This window comes from Tachyglossus aculeatus, chromosome 14, assembly GCF_015852505.1.
Source record: "Tachyglossus aculeatus isolate mTacAcu1 chromosome 14, mTacAcu1.pri, whole genome shotgun sequence".
NCBI lineage: Eukaryota > Metazoa > Chordata > Mammalia > Monotremata > Tachyglossidae > Tachyglossus > Tachyglossus aculeatus.
In genome coordinates, this window is record NC_052079.1 from 2,599,160 (window position 1) to 2,617,842 (window position 18,683).

General features: G+C 51.7%; 1 protein-coding gene across 1 annotated transcript in view; it reads right to left on the reverse strand.

Moving 5' to 3' along the window:
• Window positions 1-549: 549 nt before the first annotated feature.
• SAMD4A (sterile alpha motif domain containing 4A) overlaps window positions 550-18,683 on the reverse strand; it is a 113,054-nt gene continuing 94,920 nt past the window's right edge. The window contains 6 exon segments of the mRNA XM_038756662.1: window positions 550-670; window positions 2,312-2,395; window positions 4,631-4,760; window positions 9,177-9,381; window positions 16,337-16,455; window positions 18,366-18,451. Of these exon segments, the coding sequence (XP_038612590.1) occupies window positions 642-670; window positions 2,312-2,395; window positions 4,631-4,760; window positions 9,177-9,381; window positions 16,337-16,455; window positions 18,366-18,451 (653 nt within the window). The 3' untranslated portion in view covers window positions 550-641.

Sequence of the window (18,683 nt, forward strand, 5' to 3'; positions counted from 1 at the left end):
CCGGCAGCTCCCGGGGAAAGGCAAACCCGCTGCTGGGATGGAATTGGGGCGAGAAACCCACCGCTCCCGCCTTCGCCACCCTCCTGACCCTCCGATCCTCCTCCGCCGTGGCAGGGCGGCCCTCCTGCCCCACGTCACGCATCTTCGGATCAGTCCTCATGTAAACAAGACACACAGCAAAGTTTGACACCGGGGGGGTGGTCGGAGGGTCGGGGCGGGAAACGTGCCCTCCCAGCTCTCCGGCCCCTGGGTGGTCTTTGGGGGAGACGGGGGTCCTCTGGGTGGCTCGTCCGTGAGGCCTAACTCCCAAAGCGGGGCCGCCGGGGACTGGGGTGGGGTTTCCAGGAGCTGGGGTGGACGCAAGGATGACAGCTCGGGGGACGTGGAAGGGGCTTGGGGGTCCCTCTCCTCCCGTCCACCGACGGGGCCCGGTGCCCCGGACGGCAATGAGCGAGGGAAGCGCCCGCCTCTGGAGCTAATGATATGTTTACCAGGCTGACCCTCTCTCTCTCTCTCACAGATCCTGAACGGGGGCGAATCGGTGGGGGAGAAGGATGGGGGGCGGCGGGGGGAGGCCGGAGGCGAGGGATTTCGGGCGGCCGACGTCCAGCCGGCGATGCCCACGGTCAGTCCTGCCGCCTCTAGATGGTGGAAGTGCGGTCCACTCCGTCTGCAAGGGGAGGACAAGGGGTGATGGCATTTTGGTCAAGCGCTTACTACGTGCCAAGCACTGTTCTAAGCGCTGGGGGGGATACAAGGTGATCAGGTTGTCCCACGGGGGGCTCACAGTCTTCATCCCCATTTTCCCGATGAGGTCACTGAGGCCCAGGGAATAAGAATAATAATAATGATGGCATTTATTATATATGTATATAATATGTATATATATATATAATATGTATATATGATGATGATGATATATCATCAATCAATGATATATCATCAATCATATATATATCATTATATGATATATATATGATATATGATGATATATGATATATATGATATATATCATTATATCATTATCATAATGATATATATATATCATTGATATATCATCAATGATGATATATCATTGATATATCATCAATCATATTTATTGAGCGTTTACTGTGTGCAGAGCACTGTACTAAGCACTTGGGAAGTACAAGCTGGCAACATATAGAGACAGTTCCTACCCAACAGTGGGCTCACAGTCTAAAAGACTGTATATATCCATATGCATATATCCATATGTATATATACATATGTATATATATATATACATATAATATGTATATATGTTTGTACATATTTATTACTCTATTTATTTATTTATTTATTTTACTTGTACATATCTATTCTATTTATTTTACTTTGTTAGTATGTTTGGTTTTGTTCTCTGTCTCCCCCTTTTAGACTGTGAACCCGCTGTTGGGTAGGGACTGTCTCTATGTGTTGCCGACTTGTACTTCCCAAGTGCTTAGTCCAGTGCTCTGCACACAGTAAGCGCTCAATAAATACGATTGATTGATTGATTATTAAGCGCTTACTCTGTAAAGCACTATTCTAAGCGCTGGGGTGGTTACAAGGTGATCAGGTTGGCCCACGGGGGGCTCACAGTCTTCATCCCCATTTTCCAGATGAGGGAACTGAGGCCCAGAGAAGTGAAGTGACTTGCCCAAGGTCACAGAGCAGACATGTGGCGGGGCCGGGATTCAAACCCATGACCTCCGACTCCAAAGCCCAGGCTCTTTCCACTGAGACGCTGCTTCTCATGAGCCACGCTGCTCCTCAGCTGATCACTGTGTAACCTCCCCAGCACTTAGAACAGTGCTTTGCACATAGTAAGCGCTTAATACATGCCATCACTATATGGGGTTCACAGTCTCAGTCCCCACTTTCCAGATGAGGTAACTGAGGCAACAGAGAAGTGAAGCGACTCGCCCAACTGTGTGACCCTGGGCAAGTCACTTAGCTTCTCTGGGCCTCAGTGACCTCATCTGTAAAATGGGGATGAAGACCGTGAGCCCCACATGGGACAATCGGATCACCCTGCATCCTCCCCAGCGCTTAGAACAGTGCTTTGCACATAGTAAGTGCTTAACAAATGCCATCATTATTATTATTATTATTATTATTATGTTACAGATGAGGAAACCGAGGTCACCCGGCTGCCCCACGGGAGGGCTGGATATTCTTGATTTCCCGCCCCCAAGAGACCATTTCCTCCCATTCCGGCTATTAAAGGCCGCTGGCGTCCGAGATTCCTTCCCCCCGCCCTCAGTTTCCCCGTGGGATGACCCAGGGAGAGAGAGGAGGGAGCGCTCACCCCCGAGGGCGTGTTCGGTCATACTGAGGCACAAGGATTCCAATCTGTTGTTGATGTCCGGCTCCGTCACCGGAACCTGGAAATCTGGGAAGAGAAAAGGGCTCTGGGTGTCCGGGCTGGGAAAACCAGGGTGAACAATTCATTCATTCATCCATTCATTCATTCATTCGTACTTATTGAGCGCTTACTGTGTGCAGAGCACTGTATTCCTTCATTCAGTCGAATTTATTGAGCGCTTACTGTGTGCGGAGCACTGGACTAAGCGCTTGGAAGGTCCAATTAGAGACGGTCCCTACCCAACAACGGGCTCACGGTCTAGACTGTACTGAGCGGTTGGGAGAGGACGACACAACAATAGAACAGATACATTCCCTGCCCGCAGTGAGCTGACAGTCTAGAGGGGAAGACGGACATGGATAGAAAGAAATAAAGGACGGATGTGGACGTAAGTGTGCTGGGAGGGGGGGCTTGGGAGTCAGAGGTCACGGGTTCAAATCCCTGCTCCGCCAATTGTCAGCTGGGTGACCTTGGGCGAGTCACTTCACTTCTCTGGGCCTCAGTTCCCTCACCTGCAAAATGGGGATTAAGACTGGGAGCCCCATGTGGGACAACCTGATTAACTTGCATCCCCTCAGCGCTTAGAACAGTGCTTGGTACATTGTAAGCGCTTAACAAATGCCATTATTATTTTATTATTATTACAGTGCTCTGCCCGGAGACATCCAGTACAGCGCTCTGCCCGGAGGAGACATGCAGTAGAGCGCTCTGCATGGAGGAGACATCCAGTACAGCGCTCTGCCCGGAGGAGACATGCAGTAGAGCACTCTGCATGGGGGAGACATCCAGTACAGTACTCTGCATGGAGGAGACATGCAGTAGAGTGCTCTGCCCGGAGGAGACATCCAGTACAGTACTCTGCCTGGAGGAGACATCCAGTACAGTGCTCTGCCCGGAGGAGACACCCAGGAGAGTGTTCTGCATCGAGTAGAATTGCAGTAGAGCGTTCTGCATGGAGTAGACATGCAGTAGAGCGTTCTGCACAGAGGAGACATGCAGTAGAGCACTCAGCATGGAGAAGACATCCAGTACAGTGCTCTGCCTGGAGGAGACATCCAGTAGAGCGTTCTGCACAGAATAGACATGCAGTAGAGTGCTCTGCCTGGAGGAGACATCCAGTACAGGGCTCTGCACAGAGGAGACATCCAGTACAGGACTCTGCACAGAGAAGACATCCAGTACAGGGCTCTGCACGGAGGAGACACCCAGTACAGTGTTCTGCACAGAGGTGACATGCAGTAGAGTGTTCGGCACAGAGTAGACATGCAGTAGAGTGTTCTGCACAGAGTACACATGCAGTAGAGTGCTCTGCCCGGAGGAGACATCCAGTACAGGGCTCTGCACAGAGGAGACATCCAGTACAGCGCTCTGCACAGAGGAGACATGCAGTAGAGTGTTCTGCACAGAGGTGACATGCAGTAGAGTGCTCTGCATGGATGAGACATGCAGAAGAGCGCTCTGCCTGGAGGAGACATCCAGTACAGGGCTCTGCAGAGAGAAGACATCCAGTACAGGGCTCTGCACAGAGGAGACATCCACTACAGTGCTCTGCACAGAGGTGACATGCAGTAGAGTGTTCTGCACAGAGTAGACAGGCAGTAGAGTGTTCTGCACAGAGTAGACATGCAGTAGAGCGCTCTGCCCGGAGGAGACATCCAGTACAGGGCTCTGCACAGAGGAGACATCCAGTACAGCGCTCTGCACAGAGGAGACATCCAGTAGAGCATTCTGCACAGAGGAGACATGCAGTAGAGAGCTCTGCACGGAGGAGACATCCAGTACAGGGCTCTGCATGGAGGAGTCATCCAGTACAGCACTCTGCACGGAGGAGACATCCAGTACAGGGCTCTGCCCAGAGGAGTCATCCAGTACAGCGCTCTGCACAGAGGAGACATGCAGTAGAGCGCTCTGCACGGAGGAGACATGCAGTAGATCGCTCTGCACAGAGGAGACATGCAGTAGAGCGCTCTGCCCGGAGGAGACATCCAGTACAGGGCTCTGCACAGAGGACTCATCCAGTACAGCGCTCTGCACGGAGGAGACATCCAGTACAGGGCTCTGCACGGAGGAGACATCCAGTAGAGCGTTCTGCACGGAGGAGACACGCAGTCGAGCGTTCTGCACAGAGCAGACAGGCAGCAGAGCGCCCAGCCCGAAGGAGACACGCAGTAGAGCGCTCAGCACAGAGGAGACACCCAGTAAAGTGCCGCGCACGGAGCGGAGGCCTCCCCCGAGGCTGACCGGCCGGTGGGGGGGTCCTACCTGGGGGCTGGAACATGAGCACGGCTTGCGGCGACGAGGTGTGGACGGGCAGCGAGCGGGTGCGCTGGACGCAGCTGTGGGTGCGGGCGGGCATGCTGCTGCTGCCCCCGGGGTTGGCGAACCACAGGCTCTACGGCGGGCAAGGGGGGCAACGGGGAAATACCGTTGAATGAATGAATGAATGAATGAATGAATGAATGCCACCTTTGGGAACCAGCGGGTGCAACTTATTGAGCGCTCACCGCCCGCCGGGCACCGGACGGAGCGCTCGAGACTCTAAGGTCGTTGCGAGTTGGGCCCACTGTTGGGTTGGGACCGTCTCTACACGCTGCCAACTTGGACTTCCCAAGCGCTTAGTACAGGGCTCTGCACACAGTAAGCGCTCGATAAATACGATTGAATGAATGAATGAATGAATGAATGAATGAATGAATGCCGCCTTTGGGAACCAGTGGGTGCAACTTACTGAGCGCTCACCGCCCGCCGGGCAACAGACGGAGCGCTCGAGACTCTGAGTTCGTTGCGAGTTGAGCCCACTGTTGGGTTGGGACCGTCTCTACATGCTGCCAACTTGGACTTTCCAAGCGCTTAGTACAGGGCTCTGCACACAGTAAGCGCTCAATAAATACGATTGAATGAATGAATGAATGAATGAATGCTGCCTTTGGGAACCAGCGGGTACAACTTATTGAGCGCTCACCGCCTGCCGGGCACCGGACAGAGCGCTTGAGACTCTAAATTCGTTGCAAGTTGGGCCCACTGTTGGGTTGGGACCGTCTCTACATGCTGCCAACATGGACTTCCCAAGCGCTTAGTACAGGGCTCTGCACACAGTAAGCGCTCAATCAATACGACTGAATGAATGAATGAGTGAATGAACGTTCTGCGCTCAAGTTCTTTTTTTTTTTTTAATGGCATTTATTAAGTGCTTACTATGTGCAAAGCACTGTTCTAAGTGCTGGGGAGGATACAAGGTGATCAGGTTGTCCCACGGGGGGCTCACAGTCTTCATCCCCATTTTACAGATGAGGTCACTGAGGCACAGAGAAGTTAAGTGACTTGCCCAAAGTCACTTGCCCAAGTTGCTCTGCACACAGTAAGCGCTCGATAAATATGATTGAATGAATGAATGAATGAATGAATGAATGAATGCCACCTTTGGGAACCAGTGGGTGCCCCTACCCAACTGTGAGCCCACTGTAGGGTAGGGGCCATCTCTACATGCTGCCAACTTGGACTTCCCAAGCGCTTAGTACAGGGCTCTGCACACAGTAAGCACTCGATAAATATGATTGAATGAATGAATGAATGAATACCGCCTTTGGGAACCAGTGGGTGCAACTTATTGAGCGCTCACCGCCCGCTGGGCACCGGACGGAGCGCTTGAGACTCTAAATTTGTTGCAAGTTGGGCCCACTGTTGGGTTGGGACCGTCTCTACATGCTGCCAACTTGGACTTTCCAAGCGCTTAGTACAGGGCTCTGCACACAGTAAGCGCTCAATAAATACGACTGAATGAATGAATGAGTGAATGAATGTCCGCGCTCAAGTTCGGTTTTTTTTTTTTAATGGCATTTATTAAGTGCTTACTATGTGCAAAGCACTGTTCTAAGTGCTGGGGAGGATACAAGGTGATCAGGTTGTCCCACGGGGGGCTCACAGTCTTCATCCCCATTTTACAGATGAGGTCACTGAGGCACAGAGAAGTTAAGTGACTTGCCCAAAGTCACTTGCCCAAGTTGCTCTGCACACAGTAAGCGCTCGATAAATATGATTGATTGAATGAATGAATGAATGAATGCCACCTTTGGGAACCAGTGGGTGCAACTTATTGAGCACTCACCGCCCACCGGGCACCGGATGGAGCGCTCAAGACTCTAAACTCATTGCGAGTTGAGCCCACTGTTGGGTAGGGACCGTCTCTACATTGCCAACTTGGACTTCCCAAGCGCTTAGTCCAGTGCTCTGCACACAGTAAGCGCTCGATAAATACGATTGAATGAATGAATGAGTTGGGAAGATGCCCACTATTCGATCGTATTTATTAAGCGCTTACTGTGTGCAGACTACTGGGCTAAGCGCTTGGGAAGTCCAAGTTGGCAACATCTAGAGACGGTCCCTACCCGACAGCGGGCTCACAGTCTAGAAGAGGGGGAGACAGACAACAAAACCAAACATATTAACAAAATAAAATAAATAGAATAAATATGTACAAGTAAAATAAATAGAGTAATAAATATGTACAAACACATATACAGGTTATATTCATATAAACAGGTGTGTGGCTTAGTGGAAAGAGCCTGGGCTTTGGAGTCAGAGGTCGTGGGTTCTAATCCCGGCTCCACCAACTGTGAGCTGGGTGACTTTGGGCAAGTCACTTAACTTCTCTGTGCCTCAGTTCCCTCATCTGTCAAATGGGGATGAAGACTGGGAGCCCCTGTCGGACAACCTGATCACCTTGCAACCTCCCCAGTGCTTAGAACAGTGCTTTGCACCTAGTAAGCGCTTAACAAATACTATCATTATTATTATTATTATTAGTGCATGGCTCAGTGGAAAGAGCCCGGGCTTTGGGGTCAGAGGTCATGGGTTGTCAGCTGTGTGACTTTGGGTGAGTCACTTCACTTCTCTGGGCCTCAGTGACCTCATCTGGAAAATGGGAATTAAAACCGTAAGCCCCCCCATAGGACAACTTGATCACCTTGTAACCTCCCCAGCGCTTAGAACAGTGCTTTGCACATAGTAAGCGCTTAATAAATGTCATTATTATTATTATTAGTATTATTATTATTATTATTATAATCCCGGCTCCACCAACTGTCAGCTGTGACTTTGGGCAAGTTACTTCACTTCTCTGGGCCTCAGTGACCTCATCTGGAAAATGAGGATGAAGACTGGGAGCCCCCCATGGGACAACCTGATCACCTTGTAACCTCCCCAGCGCTTAGAACAGTGCTTTGCACACAGCAAGCACTTAATAAATGCCATCACTACATTATTTTTGTAACCTCCCCAGCGCTTAGAACAGTGCTTTGCACACAGTAAGCGCTTAATAAATGCCATCATTATATTATTATTGTAACCTCCCCAGCGCTTAGAACAGTGTTTTGCACATAGTAAGCGCTTAATAAATGCCATCATTATATTATTATTGTAACCTCCCCAGTGCTTACAGCAGTGCTTTGCACATAGTAAGTGCTTAATAAATGCCATCATTATATTATTGTAACGGCCCCAGCGCTTAGAAAAGTGCTTTGCACATAGTAAGCGCTTAATAAATGCCATCATTATATTATTATTGTAACCGCCCAAGTGCTTAGAAAAGTGCTTTGCACACAGTAAGCGCTTAATAAATGCCATCATTATTCTTATTACTTCTGTTGCACCATAATGATAAGACTGTGAGCCCGTCGTTGAGAAGCAGCGTGGCTCAGTGCAAAAAGCCCGGGCTTTGGAGTCAGAGGTCATGGGTTCAAATCCCGGCTCCACCACTTGTCAGCTGTGTGACTTTGGGCAAGTCACTTCACTTCTCTGGGCCTCAGTTCCCTCATCTGGAAAATGGGGATGAAGACTGTGAGCCCCACGTGGGACAACCTGATCAACTTGTAAATTCCCCAGCGCTTAGAACAGTGCTCTGCACATAGTAAGCGCTTAATAAATGAAGCAGCATGGCTCAGTGGAAAGAGCCCGGGCTTTGGAGTCAGAGGTCACGGGTTCAAATCCCGGCTCTGCCAACTGTCAGCTGTGTGACTCTGGGCCAGTCACTTCACTTCTCTGGGCCTCACTTATCTCATCTGTAAAATGGGGATTAAAAAACTGGGAGCCCCCCGTGGGACAACCCGATCAGCTTGTAACCTCTCCAGCGCTTGCAACAGTGCTTTGCACACAGTAAGCGCTTAATAAATGAAGCAGCATGGCTCAGTGGAAAGAGCCCGGGCTTTGGAGCCAGAGGTCGCGGGTTCAAATCCCGGCTCCGCCAATTGTCAGCTGTGCGACCTTGGGCCAGTCACTTCACTTCTCTGGGCCTCAGTGACCTCATCTGTAAAATGGGGATGAAGACTGTGAGCCCCCCTGGTGGGACAACCTGATCACTTTGTAACCTCCCCAGCGCTTAGAACAGTGCTTTGCACATAGTATGCTATTATTATTATTATTATATTATATTATTATTATTATTAAGCGCTTAGTAGAGTGCTCTGCACATAGTAAGCGCTCAATAAATACGATTGATGATTATTATTATTATAAATGCCATCATTATTGTTATTACTATAAATGCCACGCTGATGATTATTATTATTACCGTTATCCAGGGCCCTTCTGTGGCTTCCCGCCAGATTCCCGCCGGCTGTTGGCAAGCGAAGGGAGTCTCCCGTCCGGTCCAACCGTGCCCTCCCCGCCGCCCCCAGGGCATCACCTTCTAGGACCGTGGGTAGGGACCGTCCCTCTACGTTGCCACCTCGGACTTCCCAAGCGCTCAGCCCAGTGCTCGGCACACGGCAGGTGCTCAATAAATAGGCCTGGATGGATGAACGAGTGAAATCACCTGTCTTCCTTGCTTCAGGCCGGGGGCGCCGGGTCCAGCGGGGCGCGGGGCGGCGGCGACGAAGCCCCCGGCCCCGAGAAGGCCGAGGCGAGGAGTCGGGAGGTTCCGGGCGGGGAGCTGGAACAGCCGGGGATTCCGTCGACCCAGTCCGCCGCTGCCCACCGAGCCGGCCGTTGGCAGAGAGTTGGACTGCCCGAACCCCCGGCTGCGGGGACACGGGGGGCGGGGGGTCAGGGGGTTCCTCCGTCATCATCATCATCATCATCAATCGTGTTCACTGAGCGCTTACTGTGTGCAGAGCACCGGACTGAGCGCTTGGGAAGTACAAGTTGGCACCATAGAGAGACAGTCCCTACCCAGTAGTGGGCTCACAGTCTAAAAGGGGGAGACAGAGAACAAAACCAAATATACTAACAAAATAAAATAAATAGAATAAATAGAATAAAAAAATAACGTCCCCATCGGCCGTCCCTCGCCACCCCCCGTGCCCACCCGGGTCCCCTGAAGCGGTGCGGCCTAGCGACTCGATGCCTGGGAGTGACAAGGATGGGGGTTCTCACGCCGGCCCTGCCTCTCGTCATTCATTCATCCCATTGTATTTACTGAGCGCTTACTGTGTGCACGGCACTGGACTAAGCGCTTGGGAAGTACAAGTCGGCAACATATAATAATGACGGCATTTGTGCAGCCTCCCCCTTCTCAACTGTGAGCCCGCTGTTGGGTTGGGACCGTCTCTATACGTTGCCGACTTGGACTTCCCAAGCGCTTAGCACAGTGCTCTGCACACCGTAAGCACTCAATAAATACGATTGATTGAATGAATGCAACGCTTACTGTGTGCAAAGCCCTGTTCTAAGCACCGGGGAGGTTTCAAGGTGATCAGGTTGTCCCAAGGGGGGCTCACAGTTTTAACCACCATTTTCCAGATGAGGGAACTGAGGCGCAGGGAAGTGAAGTGACTTGCCCCAAGTCACCCAGCTGACGGTTGGCGGAGTCGGGATTTGAACCCATGACCTCTGACTCCAAAGCCCGGGCTCTTTCCACTGAGCCACGCTGCTTCCCTACCCAACCACGGGCTCACAGTCTAGAAGATAATAATAATAATGGCATTTATACTGTGTGCCAAGCACTGTTCTAAACGCTGGGGAGGTTACAAGGTGATCAGGTTGTCCCATGGGGGGCTCGCAGTTTTAATCCCCATTTTACAGATGAGGTCACTGAGGCGCAGAGAAGTGAAGTGACTTGCCCAAAGTCACAAAGCTGACAGTTGGCGGATCCGGCATTCGAACCCATGACCTCTGACTCCAAAGCCCGGGCTCTTTCCACAGACCCACGCTACTGTGTGACCTTGGGTCGCTTCGCTTCTCTGGGCCTCAGTTCCCTCATCAGGAAAATGGGGATAAAGACTGTGAGCCCCATGTGGGACAGGAACCATGTCCAATTTCCCCGGATCCACCCCAGCGCTTAGTACAGTGCCTGGCACATGGTAAGCGCTTAACAAATTCCAGGTATTATTATTACTATTATTATCATTATATTATTATTATTATTATCCCAACCTGATTAGCTTGTATTTAGCATTTTTAGACTGTGAGCCCACTGTTGGGTAGGGACTGTCTCTATATGTTGCCAATTTGTACTTCCCAAGCGCTTAGTACAGTGCTCTGCACATAGTAAGCACTCAATAAATACGATTGATGATTTAGTGCTTGACACACAGTAAGCCCTTTGTCTGCTGGGTGACCCTGGGCAAGTCACTTCACTTCTCTGGGCCTCAGGTCCCTCATCTGGAAAATGGGGATTGAGACAGTGAGCCCCAAATGGGACAGGGACCGGGTCCAACACGATTGACTTGTATCTACCCCAGCGCTTAAAACAGTGCCTGGCACATAGTAAGTGCTTAAAAAATACCAATATTATTATCATCGTTGTTATTAACAAATATCACTATCATTATTATTATTATTATTGGTCCGTCCAAACCCTGGGGGACCAGAGCTCCCCCGCACCCAAAGTCAATCGATCAATCAGTCAGTGATATTTAGACTTTTAGACTGTGAGCCCACTGTTGGGTAGGGACTGTCTCTATATGTTGCCAATTTGTACTTCCCAAGCGCTTAGTACAGTGCTCTGCACATAGTAAGTGCTCAATAAATACGATTGATGATGATGATATTTAGGGGTGCGCAGCCCTGTTCTAAGCACTAAGGCACTTCTAGACTGTGAGCCCGCTGTTGGGTAGGGACCATCTCTATATGTTTCCAACTTGTACTTCCCAAGCGCTTAGTACAGTGCTCTGCACACAGTAAGCGCTCAATAAATACGATTGAATGAATGAATGAATGGACACGGGTCACAGGGCCTACTGGAAAAATCTCGGGGCGGGAAATCCACAGGGAGCCTCTCTGTCCGTCCATCCCTCCCTGGGTCTGTGTGTCCAGGGAGCGGATGCGGGAACATGGAGTAACGTGTGTAATAATAATAATAATAATAATAATAACGGCATTTATTAAGCGCTTACTATGTGCCAACCACTGTTCTAAGCACCAGACACTGTACCCAGCGCTGAGGTAGACACAAGATCATCCCGTTAGGCACAGTCTGTGCCCCACATCGGGCTCACAGTCTTAATCCCCATTTTCCAGATGAGGGAACTGAGGCCCAGAGAAGGGAAATGACTTGCCCAGGGTCACCCAGAGGACAAGCGGCGGAGCCGGGATTAGACTCATTCATTCATTCAGTCGTATTTATTGAGCGCTTACTGTGTGCAGAGCACTGGACTGAGCGCTTGGGAAGTCCAAGTCGGCAACAGATAGAGACGGTCCCTACCCGACGACGGGCTCACAGTCTTGAAGGGGGAGACAGATGACAAAACAACACATGTAGACAGGTGTCAAAATCGTCAGAACAAATAGTGCTTTGCACATAGTAAGCGCTTAACAAATACCATCATTATTATTAGTAGTAATATCTCTCATCCTATCCCGTCTGGACTACTGCACCAGCCTTCTCTCTGATCTCCCATCCTCGTGTCTCTCTCCACTTCAATCTATACTTCATGCTGCTGCCCGGATTATCTTTGTCCAGAAACGCTCTGGACATATTACTCCCCTCCTCAAAAACCTCCAATGGCTACCGATCAATCTGCGCATCAGGCAGAAACTCCTCACCCTGGGCTTCCAGGCTGTCCATCCATCCCCTGGCCCCCTCCTACCTCACCTCCCTTCTGTCCTTCTCCAGCCCAGCCCGCACCCTCCGCTCCTCCACCACTAATCTCCTCACCGTACCTCGCTCTCGCCTGTCCCGCCATCGACCCCCGGCCCACGTCATCCCCCGGGCCTGGAATGCCCCCAATCCCTCTGCCCCTCCGCCAAGCTAGCTCTCTTCCTCCCTTCAAGGCCCTGCTGAGAGCTCATCTCCTCCAGGAGGCCTTCCCAGACTGAGCCCCTTCTTTCCTCTCCCCCTCGTCCCCCTCTCCATCCCCCCGTCTTACCTCCTTCCCTTCCCCACAGCACCTGTATATATGTATATATGGTTGTACATATTTATTACTCTATTTATTTATTTATTTATTTATTTTACTTGTACATTTCTATCCTACTTATTTTATTTTGTTGGTATGTTTGGTTCTGTTCTCTGTCTCCCCCTTTTAGACTGTGAGCCCACTGTTGGGTAGGGACTGTCTCTATGTGATGCCAATTTGTACTTCCCAAGCACTTAGTACAGTGCTCTGCACATAGTAAGCGCTCAATAAATACGATTGATTGATTGATTGATAGTAGTAAATAGAATTACAGCTATATGCACATCATTAACAAAATTAATAGAATAGTAAATACGGACTCCAAGTCCTTCCTACTCCCAGGCCCAGGCTCTACCCATGGGTCTTCCTCTAATAATAATAATAATGGCATTTATTAAGTGCTTACTATGTGCCAAGCACTGTTCTAAGCGCTGAAGAGGTTACAAGGTGATCAGGTTGTCCCATGGAGGGCTCACAGTCTTAATCCCCATTTTACAGATGAGGGAACTGAGGCCCAGAGAAGGTAAGTATTCTCTGTCTCCCCCTTCTAGACTGTGAGCCCACTGTTGGGTAGGGACCGTCTCTTATGTTGCCAACCTGTACTTCCCAAGCGCTTAGTACAGTGCTCTGCACACTGTAAGTGCTCAATAAATACGACTGAATGAATGAATGAGAAGTAAGTGACTGGCCCGAAGTCACACAGCAGACAAGTGGCAGAGCCGGGATTTGAACCCATTCATTCATTCATTCACTCATTCATTCATTCACTCACTCACTCACTCACTCCATTCATTCAATGAATGAATGAATTCCCCCGGGCCTGGAATGCCCTCCCTCTGCCCATCCGCCAAGCTACCTCTCTTCCTCCCTTCAAGGCCCTACTGAGAGCTCACCTCCTCCCGGAGGCCTTCCCAGACTGAGCCCCTTCCCTCCTCTCCCCCTCGTCCCCCTTCTCCATCCCCCCCATCTTACTTCCTTCCCTTCCTCACAGCACCTGTATATATGTATATATGTTTGTACAGATTTATTACTCTATTTATTTTACTTGTACATATCTATTCTATTTATTTTATTTTGTTAGTATGTTTGGTTTTGTTCTCTGTCTCCCCCTTTTAGACTGTGAGCCCACTGTTGGGTAGGGACTGTCTCTATATGTTGCCAACTTGTACTTCCCAAGCGCTTAGTACAGTGCTCTGCACACAGTAAGCGCTCAATAAATACGATTGATTGATTGATAGAAGGGGGAGTCCATGACCTCTGACTCCAAAGCCCGGGCTCTTTCCACTGGGCCACGCTGCCTCTCTACCTTCAGGCCTGCTTTCAGGAGGGAGTGGGCTACCTACCGGGATCTGACTGGGAATGTGTCCACGGGGCCCAGAGCCCTCTGGGCCGCCTTAATCCCGTCACCGAGGCAGTGGGCCATGAGCCCGGAGCGTCGAGGAGGAGGAGGAGGAGGAGGAGGAGAGTGGCTGCAACTTGGACCAAAATAGCCCAGCAGCCTGGATCACTCCCCCTTTGGCTAACGCCGACTATAATTAGCGCGTCTGCAGCTACAGAGAAGCCCATGACCCCCTCATCCGTTCAGGCTGAGGGGGGCCCGGCGCTGCTCCCTCTCGGACTGGATGATATCCGAGATTTCCCTCTGCCGCTGGCTTCAGGGCTCTCCCCACCCTCCCAATTAATAATAATGATGGCATTTATTAAGCGCTTACTATGTGCAAAGCACCGTTCTCGGCGCCGGGGAGGATACAAGGTGATCAGGTTGTCCCACGGGGGGCTCCCAGTCTTCATCCCCATTTGACAGATGAGGGAACTGAGGCCCGGAGAAGTGAAGTGACTTGCCCAAAGTCACCCAGCTGGCAATTGGCGGAGCCGGGATTTGAACCCAGGACCTCTGAGTCCAAAGCCCGGGCTCTTTCCACTGAGCCACGCTGCTTTCCCCAGCGGGCATCGTACGGGCTCTACTCTCCAGTTTGCTCTCTTCGGCCCTCCCCAGTTCGGCTTCCAACAGTCCTTTCCTTCGACTCTTCCACCTCCGGGCCTGTTCTTGGGCCGTTCCCCCCGTCCTCCTCCTCCCCGACCGCTCGTAAGACCCCCAGCTCTCCGTCCCTTCAGAGCCCTCCTAGAATCCCCCTCCTCCGGGAAGTCTTCCCCATCTAACTTCCAACATCCCTAGTTATCCCCTCAACCCTTCTAGACTGTGAACTCTCCCCCTTCCAGACTGTGAGCCCGCTGTTGGGTCGGGACCGTCTCTATATGTCGCCGACTTGTACTTCCCAAGCGCTTAGTCCAGTGCTCTGCACACAGTAAGCGCTCAATAAATACGGTTGAATGAATGAATGAATGAACCCTGGTGCGGCCCTGAGCCCTTCTGGGTTTGATCTCCTCCCTCGCCCCTTAGCTGTGACTGCGCATTCAAATACCGATTCGCCATCTGACCCTGACATCTTTAGACCCACTCTGGGCTCATTACTTCCAGCTGCCACTCTCCGTAAATACTCAATCAATCAATCAATCGTATTTATTGAGCGCTTACTGTGTGCAGAGCACTGTACTAAGTGCTTGGGAAGTACAGGTTGGCAACATATAGAGACAGTCCCTACCCAACAGTGGGCTCACAGTCTAAAAGTCTAAAAGGGAGTCATACTCCCTGCCTGACTCCCCCATTTGACCGTAAACTCCAAGGGCAGGAGAAGCAGCGTGGCTCAGTGGAAAGAGCCAGGGCTTTGGAGTCAGAGGTCCTGGGTTCAAATCCCGGCTCTGCCCATTGTCAGCTGTGGGACTTTGGGCAAATCACCTCACTTCTCTGGGCCTCTGTAACCTCATCTGTAAAATGGGGATGAAACCTGGGAGCCCCCCGTGGGACAACCTGATCACCTTGTAAGCTCCCCAGTGCTTAGAACAGTGCTTGGCACATAGTAAGTGCTTAATAAATGCCATCATTATTAAGGGCAGGGAAAGGCCAGCTCGTTTCTGTTGTCCTCTCCCAACGTCACTCCGAGCGGGCCCCAAACTGTGAGCCTGCTGTTGGGTTGGGACCGTCTCTATATGTTGCCAACTTGTACTTCCCAAGCGCTTAGTACAGTGCTCTGCACACAGTAAGTGCTCAATAAATACGATTGAATGAATGAAAGACCCATTGCTAGAGGCAGTGTGGCCTAGTGGATAGAGACCAGGTCTTGGAGGGGGGGTGGTCGTTATCCCAGCCTTGCCCCTTGTCAGCTGGGTGACCTTGGACGGGTCACTTCACTTCTCTGGGCCTCAGTTCCCTCATCTGCAAAATGGGGATGAAGACTGTGAGCCCCATGTGGGACATGGACTGTGTCTATCCTGATTTGCTCGTACCTACCCCAGCGCTTAGTACAGTGCCCGGCCCATAGTAGGCGCTTAACAACTACCACTTTTTTTTAAAAAGCTGTAATATTTCCCAGCCTTTTGGCGACATTCCTGATGTTCCAGGATGCCGGAGTCAAGGCTCCGACCCTAACGAAGGTCCAAATTTCAGCCTTTCTTCTGGTCAACTGAAACGGGCCGTCCGGGGCTGCCTCGGGCCAGCGCTCCGGGAACCCGGCCGGGGTTGCCTTGGCAACGGGGTCCAGCATCCCGCCCCCACAACAGCCCGGATCCCCAGACGTACTTCCTTTGCTGCCGGTACCCTGACAGGTCGAGGAGGGTTTTGCGAGGGAAGGACCGAAAAAGCTTCTGCACCTGCTGTTTCCATGACAACAATCTCTTTTTTTGGGTCTCCGTAAAAGCCTGCGGAGACAAATGTGACTCTTTATCGTCCCTGGGGGCCGGGAAACCCGCCACCGAGATGGAGCATCCTGGTCCCATCCCATCCCATCCCATCCATCACCTCCTCACCGTACTTCCCTTCCACAGGGTCCAGGAGACGGCCCCCCGCACCCCCGGGGGAAGGGCAGCCGACTGTGTGCTGGATGCTGAGCCCCTCCCAAACGTGCGGGGAATGTGTCCGTTCTATTGGACTCTCCCTAGCACTTAGTACACTGCTCCGCATACAGTAAGCGCTCCATAAATACCGCTGACTGACTGACAAGCGCATTTCCACCTGGCAGGGAAGCAGCGTGGCTCAGTGGAAAGAGCCCGGGCTTGGGACTCAGAGGTCATGGGTTCTAATCCCGGCTCCGCCACTTGTCTGCTGTGTGACCTTGGGCAAGCCACTTAACTTCTCTGAGGCTCAGTTCCCTCATCTGTAAAATGGGGATTAAGACTGTGAGCCCCCCGTGGGACAATGTGATCACCTTGCATCCCCCCCAGTGCTTTGAACAGTGCTTTGCACGTAGTAAGCGCTTAACAAATGCCATCATTATTATTATTATTATTTCCAGTCGATGGAACTCCAAACTTCTCCAAACATCAATCCCCACCTGGGGTGGGATACCCATCCATCACATCCCCCTAGTTAGGGTGGACTTCAGGGCGGGACTCCCATCGGTCCAGCCCCCATCACCTCCGACACCAGGAGGGAGGGAGGGAGGGAGACAGCCTGCTGGGCTTCCCAGTCACTGCCTCCATCTGGAGTTCTGGCCCGAACCCTAGACGTTTTGGAGTCAGTCAGTCATATTTATTGAGCGCTTACTGTGTGCAGAGCACTGTACTAAGCGCTTGGGAGAGGGCACAATAACAATAAACAGACACATTCCCCGCCCACGTGAGCTTCCAGTCGTCTAGAGGGACTGCCCGAGGGGATTCTACTCCCCCTAGGCCTTCCCTGGCTCCTCTGGCCCACACTTCCTCCCTCATCTGCTGCAGGCCAAGGACCCCCGGCCCCTGAGAAGGGAGACAGAGAGAGACGGAGATGGAGAGAGGGAAGAGAGAGAGGAAGAGGTGGAGGGGGGACAGGGAGCACAGAGTGGGGACAGAAAGAGGGAAGAGAGGAAGGAGAGATGGAGGAGAGAAAGAGAGAGGGGAAGAGAAGAGAAGGGAAGGGGAGAGAGAAAAGGGATGGGGAGAGAGAGAAGAGGGGGGAGAGAGAAAAGGGAAGGGGGGAGAGAGAAGAGGGGGAGGGAAGAGGAGAGGGAGGGAGGGAGGAAGGAAGGAAGGAAAGAAGGAAGGAGGGAAGGAGGGAAGGAGGGAGGGAGGGAAGGAGGGAAGGAGGGAAGGAAGGAAGGAAGGAAGGAAGGAAGGGAAGGGAAGGGAAGGGAAGGGAAGGGAAGGGATGGGAAGGGAAGGGAAGGGAAAGGAAGAAGGGAAGGGGAGAAGGGAAAGGAAGGGGAGGAAGGGAAGGGGAGGAAGGGAAGGGGAGGAAGGGAAGGGGAGGAAGGGAAGGGGAGGAAGGGAAGGGGAGGAAGGGAAGGGAAGGGAAGGGAAGGGAAGGGAAGGGAAGGGAAGGGAAGGGGAGGGGAGGGAAGGGAAGGGAAGGGAAGGGAAGGGAAGGGAAGGGAAGGGAAGGGAAGGGAAGGGAAAGACAGGACACTGGGGATGACCTGTCTGAGCCCTCGCCCTCCACCAGTCAACATCCTCAGCCCCTTTGAAGCCCAGAAATCCAGAGGCCAGCCCGCATCCGCGACTCGCCTCTGTTACCCACCACCTGGCCGGGTGGGGCCGGGCCCCAGTTGCCACTCCTAATCCCTCCACAGAGACAAATCCGTCACGAGCCAGAAGCCTCCTCTCCCCAAATGGCGGCGGGCCCTTTCACCACTCACCTCATGAATTAGACACTTGTCTATGAGCTGCAAATAGGAGCTTATATTTTCCTCATCGGGTCTGGAGACTAAGAGCTGGGTACACACTGCAAACGAGAGGAGGGAGGAAGAGCAAGGGGAAAAAAAATATGTACGGAGCGCATGTTGGGAGCGGAAGATGAGACTGGTTATTCTAACAGAAATACGTGCCACAGGGCCTGCTAGGAGACCCAGGGCAATCAATCAATCAATCAATCAATCATATTTATTGAGCGCTTACTGTGTGCAGAGCACTGTACTAAGCGCTTGGGAAGGGCAAGTCACTTTCCCTCTCCAGGC